At 36.1% G+C, this 22166-nt stretch overlaps 3 protein-coding genes across 3 annotated transcripts in view; 1 reads left to right on the top strand and 2 right to left on the bottom strand.

Moving 5' to 3' along the window:
- snapc4 (small nuclear RNA activating complex, polypeptide 4) overlaps positions 1-2844 on the bottom strand; it is a 32389-nt gene extending 29545 nt beyond the window's left edge. The window contains exons 1-3 of the mRNA XM_056745292.1: positions 2618-2844; positions 2283-2423; positions 2057-2097 (exon numbers count right to left, since the gene is read on the bottom strand). Coding sequence (XP_056601270.1) covers positions 2057-2097; positions 2283-2423; positions 2618-2651 — 216 coding nt within the window. The 5' untranslated portion in view covers positions 2652-2844. The remainder of the gene's footprint in view (positions 1-2056; positions 2098-2282; positions 2424-2617) is intronic.
- A 6124-nt stretch (positions 2845-8968) lies between these two features.
- On the top strand, positions 8969-16044 carry isca1 (iron-sulfur cluster assembly 1). The gene is made up of 4 exons (XM_056747032.1): positions 8969-9128; positions 14603-14656; positions 14770-14875; positions 14989-16044. The coding sequence occupies exons 1-4, from the start codon at positions 9048-9050 to the stop codon at positions 15135-15137; spliced, it is 390 nt and encodes a 129-aa protein (XP_056603010.1). The 5' UTR covers positions 8969-9047; the 3' UTR covers positions 15138-16044.
- A 3537-nt stretch (positions 16045-19581) lies between these two features.
- Positions 19582-21889, bottom strand: otpb (orthopedia homeobox b). Its single transcript, XM_056746646.1, has 3 exons — positions 21853-21889; positions 21237-21523; positions 19582-20106 (listed from the first exon to the last, which is right to left on the bottom strand). The coding sequence occupies exons 1-3, from the start codon at positions 21887-21889 to the stop codon at positions 19582-19584; spliced, it is 849 nt and encodes a 282-aa protein (XP_056602624.1).
- Between the last annotated feature and the right edge of the window lie 277 nt (positions 21890-22166).

The raw sequence follows: 22166 nt of genomic DNA, 5'->3' as shown, positions 1-22166 counted from the left end.
ACCTGATATTCCGAAGAGATGAGCTTTGTTAATCTGCGCGTTTCAAAGAGGTTGTCTTGTTTCTCATTTCCACCACTACTACTGCAACACAAGCACTGAAACAAAAGCAGCAACTACAGAACGTCCCCGAGCACAAATTAGTGCAGTACTGCCGAACTAGGTGGAATTCTATTCCTGACATGTTCGAGCGCTTACTGGAACAAAGATGGGCAATATCTGCGGTCGTATCAGACAGAACTTTCACTAAACTATCTGATGCACGAACCCTCGAACTGACTGATGACAGCTGGGGAGTTATGGAGGAACTCTTACCAGTGCTGCACTCACTTAAATGTGCGAGCACTGCATTGTGTGGAGAATCCGCTATATCAATATCCATGGTTTACCCAGTGACAGCCACTCTTTTGTCAAAACACCTCAAAGAAATCCAAGCAGAGTCTCCCAAAGTCTCTAAGTTCAAGCAAGCAGTGTCTACTTCACTGGAGCGGCGACTTGCACCTGCAGATGTCAGCCGTGTTTGCAAGGTTGCATACGTCACATCCTACCTGGCCCCTAGACACAAACACCCGAGGTTCGCAACTGATGAAGTTAAACGTGCTGTGCAGGCCAAGGTGTATGATCTAATCGCAGAAAAATCTGATGAACCACAACTGTTGGCCAAAAAGCCACGAAATGATTCACTTTCTGCATCTGCAATCGCAGTACTGTTTGGTGACGACTATAACGTTGTCGCAACTGAACTAAATCTGTACTGCAAAGATATGTGCCCACCCATCCACACTGAGCCCATGAGCTGGTGGAAAATCAACAACCACAAATACCCCCAACAGGCAAAATTGGCTAAGGCTTACTTGTGTGTGCCTGCGACTTCCGTGCCATCAGAGAGGGTGTTCTCTGCGGCTGGGCTAATTGTGAACAGATTGCGTTCCCGTATTCATCCTGACACGAGTCGTGGACATGCTAATTTTTTTGAATAAAAATATTAAATAAGTCATTTTTAGGTGGAGTGCACGGTGAAAAAGTTTTGCTTTTTTTATTTTGTTAGTAATACTGTAATTCCTACAGAATGTTTAACAGTGTGCGTGTTAAATGATGTTAACAAAATGTAATTGCCTTCATTCATGCTGTTTGAAATATGTTTTAAGGGTTTATGTCTAGCCTAAAATCTTTATTTATAATCTATATTTTTGACCGTTTTTTATTGATATTAATGTTCATGCTATTCATGCTATTTTACATAGAAATGGAAGCCCTTGAGCTGTTCATTTATCGTTCCGGTCTGTTAATGAATGCCGTCAATCGGTAAATATTTTAGTCTGGTCTTAAATCTTTAGGGCTTTAATATATTTCCCTGGATCAATCACACTGGTATTAGTTGGTATAAATGTGCATGCTAATATTTTACAAGGAAATGTCCTAGCATTATGAGCGGTTGATGCTGATCGACATATAATAATTGCCGTCATTCGGTTGTTAATTATATATTAATGTTTCAGGACGTTATCTTAATGTATGCTCATACGGGTTTAAAGCGTAAATGGCCTCTCTCCGTTTATGTGTATGTAATACTGTACATGCATGCATGTGGGGGAGGGGTGCGAATTTCGAATAATTTTCAAACAGTTCTCATCGATCTTCGAATATTATTTATGCTTTAAATGTCTATCCCTACTCCTGACTGGAGGCTTCCATAAATATTTCAACTAAGATAAAAGGTGCAACTCAAAAATATTTAGTAGTGCGTAAGTTGTTACTTAGTGACAATTTAAGTAAAAACTAGGCTAACTTGTATCTTACGCAGAGCCCCTGGTCTGTAACTTGTAAGCACAAGTGCCAACCTCCTCAAATGTAAGTCTAGATCCCTGTATGACACTGCAAAACTGTGGCCCTCCAGGAACTGAGTTTGACATCTCTTAATACAACCTGTTGGACATTTTTTTCAAAAAATGCAACTTCTTTTAAACACACTTCTTCCGACTCAAGAATGTGCAGTAAATCCATTTGAAATTATTTAAGAATATATATTTAAAGGCTGTTTTAAGGGCCAGATTCTTACCACTCCGACAACTGCAGGTCCACTGCCATCAGATTCATCATCTGTAATGAAAAGTTTAAACACAGTAAACAATAAAGTAAGGAAACTGTTATAAAAAAAGTTGTGTCTCAAAAACTATTGTGCTGCCAACCAATTAGCATTTCTGGACATATTATGCAAGTTTAAATGACCAAGTAGGCAAGTCGCTACATTTGTTTTTAAAGCTCGTCACATCTATTCTTCTTACCACTACCGCTGTCCGATTGGAGTACGTCTGTGATGTTATTATTATCTGCGAGCAGAGAGTTCTCGAGAGCCAAGATCTCCTCCTGGATTTTATCTCTCTCTGCAAGTAACTTATTCGACGCCATTATAGCAAAGGTGGAACCTACAAATTATTTCAAAGTGAATTAAAACACGAACCTTAATAAAGTATATGTTTTTTGCAGATTACTTTGCCAACAAAGTAGCTTTCTAAAAAAATATGTATTTTAACAAAAAATTGCCAAGTACACCGAAAAACGAAATGAGTTTAATTGAGAAAACGTTCGATAGGTTTTTGTAGATTAAAATAAGCTTTACCTTTAAATGGTGGGCATGTAGACTTTTCTACCATGCATTGTCCTGCCTTACATTTGAAACGACAGCCGTCCCTCTCAGGAGAAAAAATATATATTTTTAAGGAAACATCAACCCTGGTAAATAAATATTTTAAACTGTTTAAAACTATCTGCCCTTAATAAAACTTATCTAAGTTGGCAGAACGTTTCATATGCGCTACTATGAGTCGCGCATAAATTATACGTCATTCACATAATGATTCTTCAAAATAAAAGTTCCACTCAGTCAGAATCTATCCCCACGTCCGAATATTTCCACGTGTAAATTGATTATATACGATTACTCGGGATAAAGAAATAAGTTAATGAGAAATAACCTTAGAGATATTGATACTTTTGAATTAATATTTAATTCATGGCTTCAAAGGGACATCAGAATATTTGGCAGGATTTGTCCAAGACAGCGAGTTCACCAAGAGCTCTTTACCCCGCCTTTTCACCAGAAATGTATGAGAACATGATTTAATATGATTAAACTGATCACTAAAATAAATGTCAACTTACCTGGAAGAACAAATATGCCATTATATTCGAAAAGCTGAGGAAGGTGTCATGAATGTTATTCATTTTTCAGTGATGAATGGTGTCCTATAATTTAAATGGCTTACTTATTTTGTTAAACATTAGGATTCTGTTTGTTTTACCATACCTAATGCAATATTTCAAAAAGGGTGGAAATTATTTCTTATTAAGATGTGATTGTGGCAATACATTTTTGTTCGTGTTCATTAATTCATTAACGTAGAGATGAATTTGCCACACAAAATAAGCAGGCAACCTTTCTGTCTTCTTACGGAATAAAACAATATATTTGTTAAGTCAGATGCTATTGCTTGAGCAATTTCTCTGGGGAAAGTCACAACACATCAGTGTTTAAAAGCATGCAGTTGACTGCAGATCCTTTTATTTTATTACGTAATGAGATATTTAGCCATTAATTTTTCTCAACATCAATTTTTAAGAAGACACAACTTTAGTCAATATTTGTTAATATTGAAGCAGTCATTTGTAAAATGACATATATGACTTAAAAGCAAAAGTATTATTTACTGCATCATCCATATCACAATTAATTTAACATTTATTATCTCAATGGATTGCAGAAAGGGGTGGCTGGGTAACCTCATACTAAATAACTCCACAAGCAGATATAAACTTTGTGATATTCCTATATAATTTTATCACAACGTGTAAATGTGGAAACATGGAAAAAAAAGGGTCACGTAACTTAAGCTCCGGACGTTATTTCTGTGTTTGAGTTGGGAAATAAATATAGTAAACTCTGTCGTGTCTCGAGTGCAGGTTAACAGAGATGTAACATTTGTGTTTAATTTTAACATTTTATTTAAACTGCTGACTCGTTAAAATGTAAAAACATGCAGTTATTTGTACAGCAAATGCGTTTGGGAGACACTGAAAAGGAATGGGCTTCAGTGCAATGTTTGGAACTAATCGACACTCCATGAAGCGAGTTACTTCTGCATTCCAACCTCCTATGGAGGTCTATGTGAGTGTCGTAACTCTCATATTCAAAGGCTCTGGAATATCCCACCCACAGAACTTGTTTAGATGATTCGGAATGCTGAAAATTGCTGAAAAAAATCTGTTTCAGGGGTGTAATTTACACCCCATTTTGAAGTATGTTGTTACAGAGCCTGTAAGCCTCTTCAAATGTGGTAACCCCCATGTTTCATCAAAATCCTTATTCGGAGCTGCGACCCGTCAAAATTCTGCACAATGTTACGTCAATGGGATAAAAATCAAAGCACACCTCTTCTCAATTAGCCGCTCAATTAAAGCCCTCATTCATGGGCCTACGACAAACAGTATGGAACGAATTAGCTGCCTAAAAAGTGGAAAAAGAATAATAAATAGATAGGTAAATTTTCTAAAGAATTGTTAGTGGTGCTTGAGGTAGCAAAACTCGGAAGCTAACATTAAGTTTTAACATCAAGTTACCATGAATAAATATGATGTTAACATGTCTTAACTTGAAATTAGCATGATGTTAACATGAATTGCTAACAGCCATGGCTTCTTACCTTAATGAAGTTCCCGGGATACTGACTGGATGCCTGAGTCCAAGGATCGGTTGCTAGGTTACTGTAAATGATTTCTATGGGCGTGGTTTCGTAGCTTCATGATGATCCTGTGACACTGATTGGATGTCTGAGTAAAACGAACCCACCCGCTAGTCTCTAGACACTGTGCTGAAAAGATATTCATCTGGGCCTCTTATAATTCCCTTATATTGGCACATTTCCTGCCCCATTATAAGTCGCTCCCCAGGGGTACAACCTACACTCCATTGACAGGTATGTTCCTACAGCGCATGCCGGCCACTTTAAATTTGGTAACCTGTATGTTTCTACCAAAACCTTGCTCTGAGCTACAAAGTCATTGCTGCACGTTGTCTCTGCTCTCCTGTTGTGGATTACCTTATTTTAAAATTGTTTTGTTTTCATTAAATCTTTCAAATGCATGTGGATCCACTTCTTGCCTGGTTACTATGCTCATCGTTACAGAATGACTGACCGTAAGGGATGCAGTAAAAGGATGGCCTCCAGGAGTTTGCCTGGTTATGTTATGCCATGGCTGCCGCTCCCTAGAGGATCACACCCAGGAATTTTTGGACCTCTCTGATCAAACAATTTTCCAGACAGGTCTCTCATTGTCTATTACCGGTGCAGTTTTAATGAACCTCTAAATACTCAGCTTGCCAGTCATGATCCTCATGGCAGTTTTATGAACTTTGTAGAGTTGGCCCTGGCATTGAGCAGCTCTCCCTTCACCATGAGTGAGGTGGAGGCTCACCATTAACATATTTCGAGGGGAAGTAGGCATCAGGCTCCACTTGCCATTTTGCTGGGCCAGTCATGGAAGCCTGCATGCCCCACGCTGAGGGTGGTGAGCCCTGTGTTTGAGGCTGGAATCAGCTCAGAGCCCACAGAGCCTGCTTGCAAGATGGCCGCATGTCCAGAGCTCCCTCGCAAGATGGCTGCCAGTCCAGAGCCCGCTCGCAGGATGGCGGCCAGTCCAGAGCCCGCTCGCAGGATGGCGGCCAGTCCAGAGCCCGCTCGCAGGATGGCGGCCAGTCCAGAGCCCGCTCGCAATATGGCCGCCTGTGTTAAGCTTAAAAGACAGTACTAAATCTTTTATCTATAGTGCAGATGTTAATTTTAGTTAGGTATATGACAGGTTATTCAACACATCATTGCAGGCACCATTAAGTTTCCATTGGTTTAGACGGAAAGCAGCTCCTGTAATCTGACATGGAAATTATTATACAAAAGGTTGGAAAAGGTAAAATTTATTTCCAGAGATGAGTATGGCTGAAATAACTGTTGGCATGATTCGCATTATGAGGGTTCATGTAAACATAACAATTAGGAAGCCAGCACTGTTGGCTAATGTTGTGTCAATAAATCTAGTACTACACTCCTAAAACCTAAAGCAAAACAGATATGTGGTATGAGCTGCTCTCCTTGTCAAGAGTATCAATAAAACAATAAGCTTGAGGTTTCTTTCAAACATTGTTTTGTGTTGCACTGTTTCTTCAGATATTTCCCACTGTCACTGAGGTGTCCGGTCACATGACAAAGAAAGCTGATCCTGATAGATCCTCTTGTGTGAATTCAAAAGGCACATTGTCTCGCAGAAACTCATAGAACCAAATTATAATTTGATTTTGTAGATCGAAGAAATGTTTTATTTTCTTTAAAAAAATCCAAAAGAGTAAACATTTAAAAAAAATGTGGTATAATGTAAATAGGTTGAAATAACTCATGTTTGACAAAAAGTGTCAGATAGAACCTTATTATTCTAAGGGGACGATATGTGCAGGTTACCTTCTTTCCTGGGTGTGAGCTAAATCCATTCCCCATAATGTCCCATGGCTCTGCAACCTAAACAACATTCATGTTCAATATTACTTTGCTATTAGAAATCAAACATATTCCTAGCATTTTTTATATAAACGTGACTTACCACAACAGGGTTGTAATCAGTTACATTTTTCAGAGAACGTCGTCTTCTCTGACAGGCGGCAGACAGTGTGTGACTAAAAACATTACAGAAAACAGTTTTGCTCATTGACAAGGAAAAGTGTATACTATGAACCTTTGAGGAAGGACCTGGCATAAAAAAACTCACCCGTGTCTTTATGTCCACAGACATGCCGGTCCAATAAACGCATTACAACTTTTGCCAAGGCCCTTCTTTTCCAATGTAATACATTGGTCATTGACTCATATTACCTAATATGTTGACATGTTTTACATCAGATTACATAATTGTGCACCACTGTTCTCTGCTGTGTTATCATGACATTGAAGTATGTAATTTTATTGTAATTACTTGTAATTACTAAAAGTCATTGGCTATTTGAAATTTCGAGATCCAGTTTTTAGTATGTTAAAGGAGTAATTAATTTACAAAATAAATGTTCATGATAATTTACTCACCCCCATGTCATTCAAGATGTTCTTTTATTTGTTTCTTTATTCCAAAAGCAATTAAGGTTTTTGATGAAAACATTCCAGGATTTTTCTCAATATAGTGGACAGTTTCAGTGTTTACAAGTCGAACGTGCAATTTTTCAATGTTTACATTTCACTTCATTACAATCAATAGCATTACCCCCTGGTTGAAGTTACGTAGCATAAAGGATTGGCACAGATCACGTCTTAAACTTTATTGACACAACAAACAAACATTTACATAAACACAACACAACAACACAATCGACATAACAGTAAAAACGCATGTTTAACTGCTGAGCCTAACTACTACTAGGGGTGGGCGGCTCGATCCTGAAATATCGATACTTCCGTTGCTGAGGTTCTATCATTAAAACATTGATACTAATGTGTTTTTACTACAGATTTTATTTATTTACTTATGTAGCTATTAATGGTATAATAAAGAAGAACTATTTATTTCCCATACACCTAGTTTTGCACACGTTGCTCCTCCCTCCTGCAGACCTGGAGCATGCTAGTTTTAAGGCCTATGCAATTTTAGGACCCTCTTGTTCCTTATTTCTCCAGTAGGGGCTCGCTGTTCATTATGAACCACCAGAACAGACCTAACAGATAACTTCATCGTCTATCGCTAGTTAGAGGTATGGTAAATAATCGTTTTTGTTACTAAGAAATGGCCCAACATGCATAGTTTTTTAACGATTAATTTATATTATAGTGAATTAATTTTAACATAGTCAATGCGAGATGACCTTTCCTGGTAAGATATTCTTCTGACCCTGTTAACTTGCATCATATATTATATATATACCATGTCAGTTAAGCGGCACACGTACTCAAGTTTTTTATAAAAAAATGTGCGCTGAGTGAGACAAGGGTATCTGCAGGTCAGTTAAATGGGCATGCCTAAAGTGGAGGCGTGTCGAAAGTTAAGGGAATGCCGAAAGGACTTTTCAATTGGTCGCGGAAACTGTCTGTTAAACATCAGCTTTAACGCTATTGGCCCACATCTAAAGCCTCTTTTTCATTGTGTTGTTTTTGTGACTAATCAATTTGACTGAGGTCAGAGTTTCAAGTTTCACAGCTGTATGTATTTATTAGTACGTAGTCTTGGAGCACTGCCAGTGTACTTTTGACTGAATGGATTTTCCCTATTGTGTAAAGTACTATACTTTACAATAAAATGTGTTTTGTGTTTTATTTTTGTTTTATTAAAAATGAAAATAATCACATCAGTTTACCTAAACCATATACATATAGTTAAAATGAAAACGAAAAGAAGCATGTGTTAATATCAAATTGCGTTTTATTGTAAATGTAAAATGAAGGTACGTGGGATGCACATATTAGATTTGAACTATTTAGAAATGACTGATATTTAATGAACAGCTGATAAGTGTCACAATCAAAAGTGAATTACAATTATTATTTAAAGGGTGCTACAAATGTTTCTAAAATAACACTTACAACTGCACAAGCGTTTCAGTTCAAAAGTTCAAGATAATAGCTTTCTTTGGTGTCATGAAGGAATAACAACATGTCATGCTGTAAAAGGTATCTCCACCGTTTTAGTACAACTATGATTTAGTATGATTAAGTATATGTAAGTTAAACAAAACATGCAAAAAAGTCTGAAAAACCCATAAAACATAACGACAGCTGCTTCTAGATGAGTAAGAGCTATTTAGTTAGGCCCTACCATCTGTAATTTATTATTAAGCAAAAATAAAGACTTGTCTGATACACTGATACTCGCAGTCCACTTACGGCCAAACGGAATCAGCACTCCGGAGCAGAAGGTGGCAGTATTGCGCCAAGACAATGAATGCCAACTGACGTAAAACAAAAAGAACAACACGTCCACTGTTTGTGTTATTCTCAACCAACAAGAGATGTGGAAGTAATCTCAACATGTCAGCCTCCATTGCACGAGCGACAGTAAGAGCTGTGAGCAAACGGACTATTTTGCCAATAAGAGCCGCTTTAACGCTGGTGAGTAAGCGATAGAGATACATCGTTTTTTTAGATAAAGTACCCCAAACGAGCGGACTGCACCCTGTCATCTGGTCAGTGATACACAGTGTCGTTCTTTCTGGGACATTCCCGTTCAGTCAAATTAAGGAAAGAGAACATACTTCACTTACACAGCGATTGTGTTGTGAAGGGTTTAATCTGACGCTTTTGACGAGTTTACCCGTTATCACACGCTTTAAGATTGCGAATTGAGTTGTTAACATCTGTGTATTAAACGTCTTTAAGAGAGGCGTCTTATCAGCAATAGCCAAAATACTTGGCTGTTACGCAAGGTCGACGTAATCTGGGGCCGGTGTTCTGCCCAATTGACCTACCCTATCGGGTTTTCCTACCGCAGGCCAAAACGTAATATAATGTAAACCACATCGACAAAATAAACAGGTAGGATGGTTTTACAATGTAAAGTACCCTGTTACATAGTCATTCCATTTTAAAATAAACACATGAAATATCTCTACATCGTAAATGCCCTGTCAGATTATCCTACCAGCATAAAAGGAACATGTAGGATTAATTTACCACGTAATACCTTATCAAATTGTACTAACAATATTATATTAATATTAAGAATTATTTAACAACGATAATAAAACTATGAGATTAACGTAGCATTATAAAATAAACAGGTAGGATACTTATATAGCTAAAAATACTGACGTAACATTGATGTGCGCATGCCTGGTAGGACACTCTGACGGGTAGGATGACATTTCAGGACACCGGAGTTGTGTAATATAGTTCCAGAGGGAGGGGAGGGTGAGTAAGAAGGAGAGAAAGAGAACGAGATGTAATTCCCATTTCCACAGTTTTAACAAAATAAATATAAAAGTGATTGACATATAAACTTGCGCATTAACACGTGAGGCAATTTTCTCCCACTGCAACTCTCTTTCTTTTGCTGCTACGGGTGTGACGCTCTTTTTTCAAAATATGTGCTCATATTCACCTTACGCTTGTAACAGTACATCCAATTTGATTGTAGAGAAATGAACAGAGCGCTTTTTGTCACGTGCCGTTGCCACGGTGAATCGTGCTATCTTCACTCAATTGATGATGGCTTTTCATCACCATGCTGCACGCGCATAACCTAGGTTGAACTTACTCTGAGTGGATTGAACTAACTCAAATCAGCTGGTCTGAAACTGAAAACTCAGAGTACCGATTCTCTGAGTTAATCAACTCATAGTTCAGATTTTAACTCTGTGTTGGTTGAACTTCCTTATTGAAACGGGCCCCTGGATGATACTTCTAAGCAACACGCAGAGCCTGTATTGAATCGAACACATGTTTTGTCGTTTATTTTCAAGCTGTAAGTGTAACCTGCTGTTTTTTTTTTGCATTGTAACTTTCACAACTTTTCATAAGTTTCATTGACTGCAATACAACTCAGATGTAGATGCATGTGTAAATAAAGTTTTGTTTGTTTTTGTCAAGTTTTTTGTCAAGAGCAATTCAAAAGAACAACAAGCAGCTGAGAGGAGTTTATATGTTTTCCTGGGAGCTAAAGGCAGTTTAGAAGAAGGGACCTAAAGACAAAAACGGACATTTTAGATGTAGTACCCATTTGCCTTAGAGTCAATGTATAAAATTTTATTCTTCCATAAATGAATTATGCAACAATGCATTACAAATTGTAGGCATTACCAGAGTGCATGTTCTCTCTAGCTGTGCAAACACAAGATATTACAAAATAAACAATTGCAACAAATTAAAACCCGGTTTTAATTTAAAAACAGCTTTTGCACAGGCACATGTCCTCAGTTCATGTTTTCTGTATGCTTAGAAATATGTTTACACAAATGTACAAACATACAGTATGTACACAAGTATGTTTAAAGCAAGTTGAAAAATGGCAAAAGTGGTTATAACAATGATTTAAACAACAGCAGTACAAACTAAAGAAAAAAAAACAATATTATTGGGTTTGGCTATCTGGGGGGTATTCCAGAAAGCTGTTTGTGAAAGTGTTTACCCGGGTAAATTTAAGGGTTAACTTTCGGTTCCAAAAATGTAGATAACTTTCAGGGATGTACGTAACCATAGCAACTCACTTTCTGAAGATAACCTACTCCGGAGCAGGTTATGTTCCTGGGTTAGTTCATTTTAAGGAAATGTTACTAAACTATAGGGGTTGTCTGCACATGTGTGAATTTTTGATGAGGGTCAAAAGTGGGCGTGAAAGCACAGTTACGTATAATTTATAAACATTTTACAGCAATATTACAATTACATTTCAAGTCTCCCCCATCGGAATTCTGCATTCACAATTAATCATATTATTCATTTAAATTAATAATTTTATTTAAATTAATGGTTTTATTTAACCTTTTAATATGAAATAGTCTTTAAGTAAAATAATTTAAGGTGTTATTGTTAAACTTTGTACTTATATTAAATACTGAATATACTTTGAATTAGGTTTATTAAAACATCTCCAAATATCACTGGATAAATATACACATATTGTAAAAGGATACACATAAAAGGATGTTATTAGTTAAGTTTATTAACTCCAGAGCTTTTCAATGTCATTATTCTTGTCCACTTATTAGGCAATATTTGATGTGTTGGTTCAAAGATATTTGTGGCCTAATGGTTAGAGTGCAAGATTTATAACTCGTAGGATGCAAGTTGGATTCCCAGGCTGGCAGGTTTCCAAGGCTTTATTAGGTGACCCCCAATTGCTCATGGCATTTTGTTCACATATTTAAATATTATTGTCATTTTAAAACCATTACATAGAAAAACATAAAATAAGTAGATTTAAGATTTTTTAAACTGACTGAGTTCCTTAAAAATGTCTGTCTGATCCTCAGCCTCCTCAGTTTAGTATTGAATGGCCTTTCTTAAAATTACAATTAGACTTTCAGCATATGCCTTTTTCACCTCTTTTGACATTTGGAAAGCCATGGCCTTTAAGCAAACAAAGTCAAAAGAAATGTATGTGTATTTGAAAGGGATATATATATATATATATATATATATATATATAGGCTACATGATATATTGGACATATGACTGGGCCTAACATTTTAAATCTCTAGCTCTGTCACAGCAGACCTTCATCATCTGCTGCAAACTAATTATCATTCATAGTGTGGTGTTGTAAAAGCAGTACACAATTTTTTTCAAAATTATCTCCAATGTAGTACAGTAGTTTCCATTAATATGACTACATCAGCAACTTCTGCAAATAAAGCTGAAACAAATCGAAATCAGTTTTCAGAAAAACAAATAAAGGTAGATTTTTTACCACCTTTGTTACCACCTTTCATGACGTAGAAACGGCATGACAACAGTATCTTGGACAAATGCGGAAGTAGTGTCTAGCGTCTAGCAGGCCACTAGCTTTTTTCCAGCAGTCCCTTATTTGTGGACCGGAATTATTTGCAACATTTATAAAACTGTACCTCATCCGCTAACATGATTTCTCGTTCCAGTCTCAATGATGGCCATTTGCGATGGAGTTGAAGACAATAGATTGAATAGGTCATCAAACTACAGCATTGTTGTTGGTTTATCGTACACCCTATAGCGGCGGTTTCTACAAACTGTACCTTTAACTTTTTTCGTATTAACACGTTTCTACTTGATTCCTTTGTTAATCAACATAAGTGAGCTAGGGTGTTGAGTTAAGTAATATTAAATAGTTACTTTTACTTTTAAGGTAAAGATAAAATTGAAATAACACTTATAATTATCAAAAAATTCATAAACTGAAGCTAATTACTCTCTGTCTGCTCTTCCACCTTACCTTGGGATGCCCATAAAATTCCCAGCTCCAGCAGGATGCGAACCTCTCATAGAATCAGAGTAAAGTTTACATCCATCCTGAGGATATCTGTTACTGACAGATAAGTTCTGGATGTACTTTTTCTGAATTTACTCCACAGCTCCTGTTTTATTCTTCAAGTAAAGATGCTTTTAAACTTTGCAACATTGTAAAGTGCTTTATAAGTAAAATTAAATGGAATTTTTTGTATTGTCTATTCATTCTGGTAACGCATTGTTGCACGTATTTATGCATGAAGAAAGCATGAAACATTTACTCTGACTGTGTGTGTGTGTATGTGTGTAAGTAATAGAAGCAAAGCCTTTTAATAGGCAATATATAAACAACACCTAACAGCTACTCATTGTTCTTTTGAATTCCTGTAAAGCTCTTGACAAAATAACACCAGAAAACATGCTCTGAGTTTATTTCACAAACATTTTATTATTTGAGTGACGAAGCAGACATACTATGAAATAATCAGGTATATGCCTTAGATTGCTCAAATTATTATCTTGAATGAGATCTTACTTCATGAAATCAACCAAAACACAGAAATGAATCCATATGTTTATTGTTTTTTAATTCGAGGATGGGACCCAGTTCGTTCGCACAATTGTCTAGCTTTCAAAAAATCTGTTCAGATTTTAAAAGTCTTGAAGTGTGTACCAGCCATGAGAGTAGGGGTGCAGGGTTCTTCAACTACTTTTCTTTGAGGGCCAGATTGCAAAAGTATAACTACGATGTGGGCCAGTTTTTACCATATCATCATTTCTTCTGTTATTTTGTATTTCTGTTATTTATTGCATTTTGTTCCTTTTATACTGTTTTTGTTGCTGTTACTTTTAGGGCAAATATCAATCGCATCCAGAATGAAAGTTTGTGTTTACATTAAAAATGTCTGTGTACTGTGCATATTACCTTTTGTGTTTATAAAAACATACATGCTTATATTTAGAAACATATAAAATATAAAAATTAATGTATTAAAGTCAAACACATAAATACATTCAGCACAAAAGTAATCCCTGTCCCTTGACGTTTAACTGGCATCTTATAAAGCGAATCAATTGGTCTGTGCAAGAAACTGAATGCTATAATCGCTTCTTCGGCTGAATTCCAATTGCATTCATGTTCCCCACGCACTTAGAAGGGCAGATCCTTTGAAGTGCAAGTTCTGGAGGGAGATGGACAGCTGTTTTCGTACTGTTTAAATCATACAGAAAGAATGCAGTAATAAAAAACAACATAGTTTCCCCTTATCAGATACAACAGTTTACGTGGTGTAGTACCCTTCCTGCAGTTACTTTCAAGGGCAAAAGACGCGTTTTGGAACGCGACCTATCACGTGTGGAAATCGACTGCCTGTGGCTGTGTATTGCCGATTATAACATTGTATATAACATTAAGTTTCAATCTACATGAGTTATGGGAATTACGTTCGTATTTAATGTAGCAGCATTTAGGAATTTCAAAGATGTAACATTTCTTAAATCACACTATTCTTAAAGTTTCTCCACTTAGTTGAAATGTAAAAGCGGGCCAACTAAAGATGATTGGCCACCAGTTGACTAGCCTTGCCCTAGAGCGTTTTAAATGTATCAACATATTATGCTTATCAAGTGATGCTAATTTAATTTATTGTTTCATTCATTCTCAGACGCCTTCAGCTGTGAGTAAAGTCAAACAACTTTTACAGGCTAAGCCAGAATATGTGAGACTTTTTTACATTCATTTTTCATTGAACTTTATATATATATATTTGTATTCATATATTTTTTACTCTGTGCATTGTTTTGTCAACATTACTTACTGTGTTTTAAACAGATGGGCCTCAAGGTTGGTGTTCGAACCAGAGGTTGCAATGGCCTCACCTACACTCTTGACTACACCAAAGAGAAAGACAAATCAGATGAGGAGGTATTGCAAGATGGTGAGTTTATGAACTGATATTTTCAGTGCATAATTAACAATGTTTAAGAATTTTAAATCGCTAGATTGCCATGTAAACATTCAATTTGTGTTCATATTGCTGCTTTTTTGTAGGTGTAAGAGTTTTTATTGAGAAGAAGGCACAGTTGACATTGCTTGGCACAGAGATGGATTTTGTTGAAACTAAACTTTCCAGCGAGTTTGTCTTCAACAATCCCAACATTAAAGGAACATGTGGTTGTGGTGAAAGCTTTAACATATGAACCTCTACCCTGAAATAAAAGATCTACACTAGCAGAATAAGGATCTTATTTTAGAGATCCTGTGAATTTGTGGGTAAAGCAAAGAAATTTTAAGAAACTGTCTAATGCTTTGTGGAGCATTTTGGCATTACCTCCAGCTAAATCAGCATGGCTTAGATATTCTATATCTAAAACAAAAAATATTTTGTGAGTGTTTCTGAATTAAACCAAATTTTTAATTTACTCACTTTTGTGTCATTTCAAAACCTGTATGACTTTCTCTCCTCTTTGAAACACAAAAGAGGATATTTTGAGAAATTCTCAGTGGCTGAGACCTACAGTGTCCATACAGGGAAAACAAGGAAGGACAATATTGTTTGGTTACATTTTCGAAGTATCCTTTATGTTCCACAGAAAAAAGGTCATACAAGTTTGGAATGCCATGAGGGTGAGTAAAGGGGAAAAAAATTGGTGGTCGGTCCCTTTAACAGTCAACACTTTAAGCTGTTATTCACTAGAAGTGTCCCCTGAGATACAGCTTTGAAATATTGTTTTTAATAAACTTGTATGTCATGTTTGCTTATGGCACATAGGAGTTGACATTCATATGTTGTAACCCAGATAATGAGGCTTTTCCTGAATGACTGCTGAAAGTAGTATTATATGTGTGACCGTGACACGCAAAGCTTCAATTACGCACATTTAATGAATTGTGAAACAGTGTTTTTTAGTAATAATCTAAGTAAAATGTAGATTAAAATGTAAGAAAGATTTAAGTTTCTGGTCAGTTGATCTACCTATCAGATAGTAAGTTATAAGTTGCTGTGTAACATGTCAGTTGATGTTGTTGTATGATTGTGTACATAATGCAAATCATTTTAAATCTTTTCTCTTTACAAACAAATAAACGTCAAACAAATAAACTCCATGCATAAATGTCTAAAGTTCTTAATTATAGGGCAATATCCATTCACTATTAACCCATTTATTTTTATTTTTTTAGCAAAATGCAGAAAGCTGCCAACTTTGCAGCAGGTGTTTAAAATCTTCATTCAGTTTCAATGGAACAATACTTCATTAAATACATTAAATGTTAAAAGACTGAGAAAGAATCTGACAATACAAATTGATCTCTTTGTATGGATCTATTTACCTATGGTAAACAGTACTATACGTTATAGCTTATAACTATAATATAGCTATTTAAAACCAGAAAGAAACCTTATTTGTTCAACTATGACCGTTTTAAGCCACTTCCGGTTCTGCTGCTGCAGGTCTATTTCCACAGCATATAGGTATGAGCTTATGTATTTAGGCATGAACCTTTCCTTTATAAAATTTTCCTTTTCTACTAACATTTGTTACGGCATCCACTTAAAGCATTACAATGCACCTGATATCCATTGTAAACTCTCTAATTAGTAAATCCATTTTACCAGATAATAGGATACTACATAAATACAGTATACCGTCCTAACGTTTTTTAGGCAGTTTTATAGAAACTGCTCAAATTTAAGGCATGGTTCTGGCTTAAACGGCCCTGTCTGTAAAATTAGGCCTTAGAATTGTCTTTGAATTTCAGCATATGCGGTCGCTCTATATACTTAAATGTCATGGCTGATGAAGAGTATATTCATCAAGTGGATTTGGTAAATGTGTAGAAAAAACAATTGTTGTCATTAGCAATGTAATGTTTTAAGTGGATTTCATAACACATGTCACCAGATGGGAAGATTTGAAAACGTGCAGTTCATTCATAAATCCATGGGATCGTACCTTCATGCTGTTGAGAGCTGTTGAAGACACACAAACCAGAAGACAGAAGTGCATGGAAAGTTCATTGGATATTTCATAGAAAGTTTTAATATGTTTGTTATGATGTTGTACAAACAAACATAAGAACAGGCAATCACATTTAAAGCAATATCATACCAGAAAAAGTAATATCACAATGTTTTTGTACAGCTAGACTGCTTTGTGACCACTCAAAATTCAGCAATAATATGCAATGCCACATAAAAGACAGACAACATTACACAAAACTTTTGCCAGTAACAATCTATAAATTTCAATAAATTTACTTTGAGGATAAATTTACCTAGTTCTCATATTTTCTTTCATAAACCAAGACAAAATATCAAACGTCCTTTTTCTTGTTATGTAAATATATCCTAATTTAAGAAGTTTTAAATGGTTTTACTAGAAAACAAGACAAAAATGCTTAGGTGTGTTACTGTGCCAATAATGAGACTAGTCTATTGTTGCTCATTTTGAATCTCAAAATTCACTTTGAATTTTGATTATAGTAAAGTTTAACTCAAATTGAAAAAAGTACTAATAGGAATGTATTATTTAAATCTACAGTAAGTTACTGGCAAACCTTCTGAAAAACTACAGCAAAGTTCCCCCTTCCACAGCCCAATACAACTTATTCACAGTAATAAAACAATTACCTACTGGATAATGCAATATTTTGGCCAAATAAAACAACTTAATAGTATTTGTGTAAAGCAACAGGTCAATGCTTTATTAAAACATAATGGCTTCCGAGTAGTTTTTAACACACCATTTTAAACTGTGTTTAGGCTATTGTGTAGTTTTATACAATTGCTGTACCCTAAAATAAAACCAGTAAAATCTACAACTAAAGTCTGCTTACTGCAAGACCCTTTTTCTAACCAGCTGAGTTAAGTAATATAACGGTATTTTTACTTCCTACAACACAGCGCAGACGTCACGTAACTTCTCGTGTAGCTTTTCATGTGGTAAGTGGGGCGACGAAAGTGTCACGTTTCTTATCTCTTAAACTGGAGATGTCAATAGCTTTAACGCCCGTCTTTCAAAGTAAAAGTCCTGCATTTGAAAAACATGTTACTTTTGGAATGTTTACCCCTCGACCAGTTCAGAACCGCCTTGCGAAGTCACGCAGTTCACTAATTTACGTGAGTGACTGACCGCGTTCTACTATTGAATTTATGTCCCAAAATGCAGGTAGTGACAACCGCATTTATAAAAACTATTTAAAAAAAAATGATGAATTGTCAGTGACTGTTTGTAAATGGACTTTGCAAGAAACTTTGTGTGTGTATTTTTGAATTCTGTAACAGTTATTGTTTATGGCATGTAAGTAGGCCTACTTTAGATTTGACCGACTTTGTAAAAGTGTGACATGCATTTTTCAGTTGCTACAGTCCAGAGAGGTAGACTATATTTCATTTTTTATGGCCAAACGTATTGGCAGTGATATATGCTTTTTTTAATTTTCTGCTAAGGGTGTAGTGGTGTTCATTCACATAGTTCATATAATTTTAGAGTGTTCAGATACATTTTAAAGAATTGTAAAAAAGCAACTCCCCGGATGTTAGTCTCATTTAGAGAACCTGTGGTCAGTCCTCAAAAAGTGAGATGATAAGCAGAAGCCCACAAATCGTGATCAACTCAGAACACTAATAAGAAGAGCATGGAAAATTCATGGAAAGTTTTAATATATTGGATCTGTTGTTTTACTAAGGAACACAACAACAGACAATATTAAACAAGCAACAGTAATATAAATGTTTTTATACAGCTAGACTGCTTTGTGACCACTCAAAATTCTGCATTTATAAGCAATGCCATATAAAAGACCGACAACAGTACACTGTAAAAGTTTGCTGTAATTTTGCTGCAGGTTTGCCGGTAACACTCTGTCGATTTTGTTTTGCAAAAGGCATGAAAGGATCGCCATCACAGAAGCAGCAAACTTTGCAAAACACAATATTTATGTCATTGCCAGTACTTTTGACCACGACTACATTCAGGGAAGACAAAGTCTATGAAAGTATTAAAAATGGGCCCAAAAGTAAAATGTACAGTGTTAAATAATTTGCTATATATTTCTGTAACAATCAGGCTAGCGTTTTTGTTTAACGTCTGTTTGTTGAATCTTTTACAGTTCAATTTTAATTGGAAAAATTATGTTGGTCATGAAATGACTTTACTCGATCTTTATGTTACAGACATAAACAAAAAGTAAATTTCACAATAGCCTAAGGTCAAAACACTATCAAAGTGAATATCAATAATATTTAGGTACGGACTGGCTGTCACAGTGTTGCCAGATCGTGATAGTAAAAACAGCAAACAAAGACAACGCCAAAATAGACATAAAATGCTTTACATTTGACAAACAAACAAAGATCTCATGTTGGCCCACCTCAAATGTCCGCAACTAAGAAATAACTCCCAGAGTGTCGAGCTTTATGAGCTGAAGAGAACATGGCAACACGACAAACGAGCCATCTGGGAAGCCTTCAGAGAATAAACACAACCGTGCGTCTTGCAGTGGTTGTTCAGTTTAAATTGAAGAAAAACGAGTCTTAAACTGAAAAATAGCAGATCTGCTTATGGTGTCAATCACAAATACAGGAGTGACTCGCTGTAATAGAAACACATGGAACGACTATTTAAGGCATTCACTCCGCATTTAAATGCGGTTGTCACTTCTGAAATTTTGCAGGGTGTATGTGGCTACAGTGTGCTCTAGTGCTTTACGGCGCAGTGACGCTATACTTGTTCCTCTCCATATGTCACTGTCCCGAGAGCTACACGCCTGTGGTGAGCCGGTCACACAAGTGGAAGAGGACCCCATCCCAGTAAATGTGTGTTGGTATACATGTGAATGAAGACCCGAACTATTTGATGATATGCGGCTGGAAAGGTCCATGGAGTTTGGTGGAGGGCCAACTCCGAGACTGCACTGGGACAGTGACTGTGCCATTGCTTGCTGTCGGCCCAGTGCGGGCGGTATTTGGAGCTGTGATACGCCGGGCATTCCAGCCGCGGCCCAGGGAGTTTCATTGGCATGAAAAGAGCAAAGACTATCACTCATAGCAGCAGCAGACGGAAACTGGGACAAACCGTGTGTTGGCAGCAGAGTCCCTGGCGCCCGGAAAACGCTGGTAGTCTTCTTGCGTTTCTTCCATTTTGCACGCCGATTCTGAAACCATACCTGGATTTAAACATATTTCGTTGTTGTTATATATAATCTGCAGCTTGATTTTAATTTAAATACCACCATTTATTCAGAACATCTAAAAAGTATACCTTTATCGAGATAAGATAACATTGTGTGATCGCATTTTGAATAACCAGCCACTATGATTTTAGAAATCTGTATTTGAAGCATTATTCCAGTTCTCCATAAATAGTGTTGATGTTTAAAATGCATCATTTAATTATATGAATCATGTGCTCGTGTAATGCTAAAATCAAGTTAATTCTCAACATTAAAATATATTAGTTACGCTACTTATATCCGAAGTTAAATAGCCTAAAGAAGTGGCTAATTTCATATTAAAAACAGTTTAAAAATGCATTTTCCCTTACAACTGTAGCGATGAATTGGTTATAATTGATGACACATAAAAATAGACATAAAAAAGCATCCTATTGCTATCACCTTCTATGAACATTTAGTGCTTATTGCGAGTTACTAAACGGGGCTAAATTATACAATTTACTAAATTATGTATGATTTGCAGCATTTTTAGTCATTTATAAATCATACGTTTCATAAAGTGTTTGTCTAATACGCCACAACTAAGACGTAAAAATACATGTATTCAATCATCTTTCTGACTGACACCATTTATTATCAATAATTGAATATCAATATAAAAGACAAATGTTTACGTTGTATTTGTGTAGATTCCTGGCACTGCAACTTCAAATCGTAGACTTGGAAATATAAGGCTTCATTTTTGACATTTTTGTCAATGTGACCTTATTCAAATTTTTCATTCCGTGACAACTTATTTAAAACATGTGATACATTTTATTTACGTTGTGTACATTTTTTAACTAAAATATAATATATTTATCAAATGGAATGCAAAAAGCTTGTTATCTCAAAACTCATCGGAATGCAGATAGAACCGTATAACTCCAAGCCGACATGTTTCAATTGTCAAATACATACTGTGTTTAGACAAAGCGTAGAGATGTTTTATTTAGTTTGCATCTCCGTGCAATTCTATGCAATCAATTGTAAGTTATATTTTGTTTCGAAAAAAACATGCAAACTTGCAAACATGGAAAGCTCTTTTTGGAGGCGATCTGAGCAGGTCCTTTCTACCTTACCTGAACTCGTGACTCCGTCAAACCAATCCGTAATGCAAGTTCTTCTCTCATGAAGATATCTGGATAGTGGGTTTTAGCAAAGTTCCTTTCTAGTTCGTTAAGTTGCCCTGGAGTAAATCTGGTCCTATGGCGTTTCTGTTTTTGTTGATTCCGTTTCCCAACTGACTGATTACAGTTCTGATGTTGCTGCATATCTTGGTCTTTAGCATTGGATCCAACATTACTTATGTCTTCCCGGGGGAGATCCCCGGGGTGTATGAGAAGCTCGGCTGCAGCATCATTCATCCCTGTAGCACACGTTAGCTAATTTAGCTTTTTTCCAAAGACAAGGAACATACAAATATCAACATTAAAGGCGAAACGAAATGTGTAAAAATAATAAGACAAGAGCATACAAATATCAACATTAAAGGCAAAACGAAATGTATGCAAATAAAAACACAAGGAACATGAAAACATCAACGTTAAAGGCTAAACAAACTATGTAAAAATAATAACAGGCAAATCAATATATCCATCATTAAATTAATATTTTACTAAATATTAATATTTAGTCATTAAATAATGTTACAGGAATTTTAAATAATGTGACAGGAATTTGGTGGCGTTAACTCACCAATGCGTGTATCCAAGAAGTCGACATTAGAAAGCATCGCGCACTGCTGAAGTTACTAGTGCTTCCAAAACTACCCTGTACAACTTTAAGCCGTTTACAAAGTACATAAAGTTAAAATGAAGGAAAGTAGTCAGTGCATTTAAAGATGCGGTTTCGTCTATTATACTGTGGTACATATATTGGGCGGCGCATAATAATTTAAGGAACCTCTGAACTGCAACAAATCGTAGCCAATCAGGAACGGGTGTTGAAAAATGTCAGCCAGCCAGCCACTAAAATCCCTAAAACGGTTAAATGTCCATAAATCTCTAATC

Source organism: Triplophysa dalaica, chromosome 4 (genome assembly GCF_015846415.1).
Source record: "Triplophysa dalaica isolate WHDGS20190420 chromosome 4, ASM1584641v1, whole genome shotgun sequence".
Classification (NCBI taxonomy): Eukaryota; Metazoa; Chordata; class Actinopteri; order Cypriniformes; family Nemacheilidae; genus Triplophysa; species Triplophysa dalaica.
Note: the sequence above shows the minus strand (reverse complement) of the source record. Positions and strands in the feature narration are given on the sequence as shown.

What these genes read in the sequence shown, in the direction of transcription:
- isca1 (XM_056747032.1), top strand. Translation starts at nt 9,048, where the DNA reads ATGTCAGCCTCCATTGCACGAGCGACAGTAAGAGCTGTGAGCAAACGG. An exon ending in TAAGAGCCGCTTTAACGCTG is followed by an intron (nt 9,129 to 14,602) that starts GTGAGTAAGCGA and finishes ATTCATTCTCAG; the next exon opens with ACGCCTTCAGCTGTGAGTAA. An exon ending in TGAGGAGGTATTGCAAGATG is followed by an intron (nt 14,876 to 14,988) that starts GTGAGTTTATGA and finishes GCTTTTTTGTAG; the next exon opens with GTGTAAGAGTTTTTATTGAG.
- otpb (XM_056746646.1), bottom strand. Translation starts at nt 21,889, where the DNA reads ATGCTTTCTAATGTCGACTTCTTGGATACACGCATTG. An exon ending in CTTCTTGGATACACGCATTG is followed by an intron (nt 21,524 to 21,852) that starts GTGAGTTAACGC and finishes CGTGTGCTACAG; the next exon opens with GGATGAATGATGCTGCAGCC. An exon ending in TGACGGAGTCACGAGTTCAG is followed by an intron (nt 20,107 to 21,236) that starts GTAAGGTAGAAA and finishes GTTTAAATCCAG; the next exon opens with GTATGGTTTCAGAATCGGCG.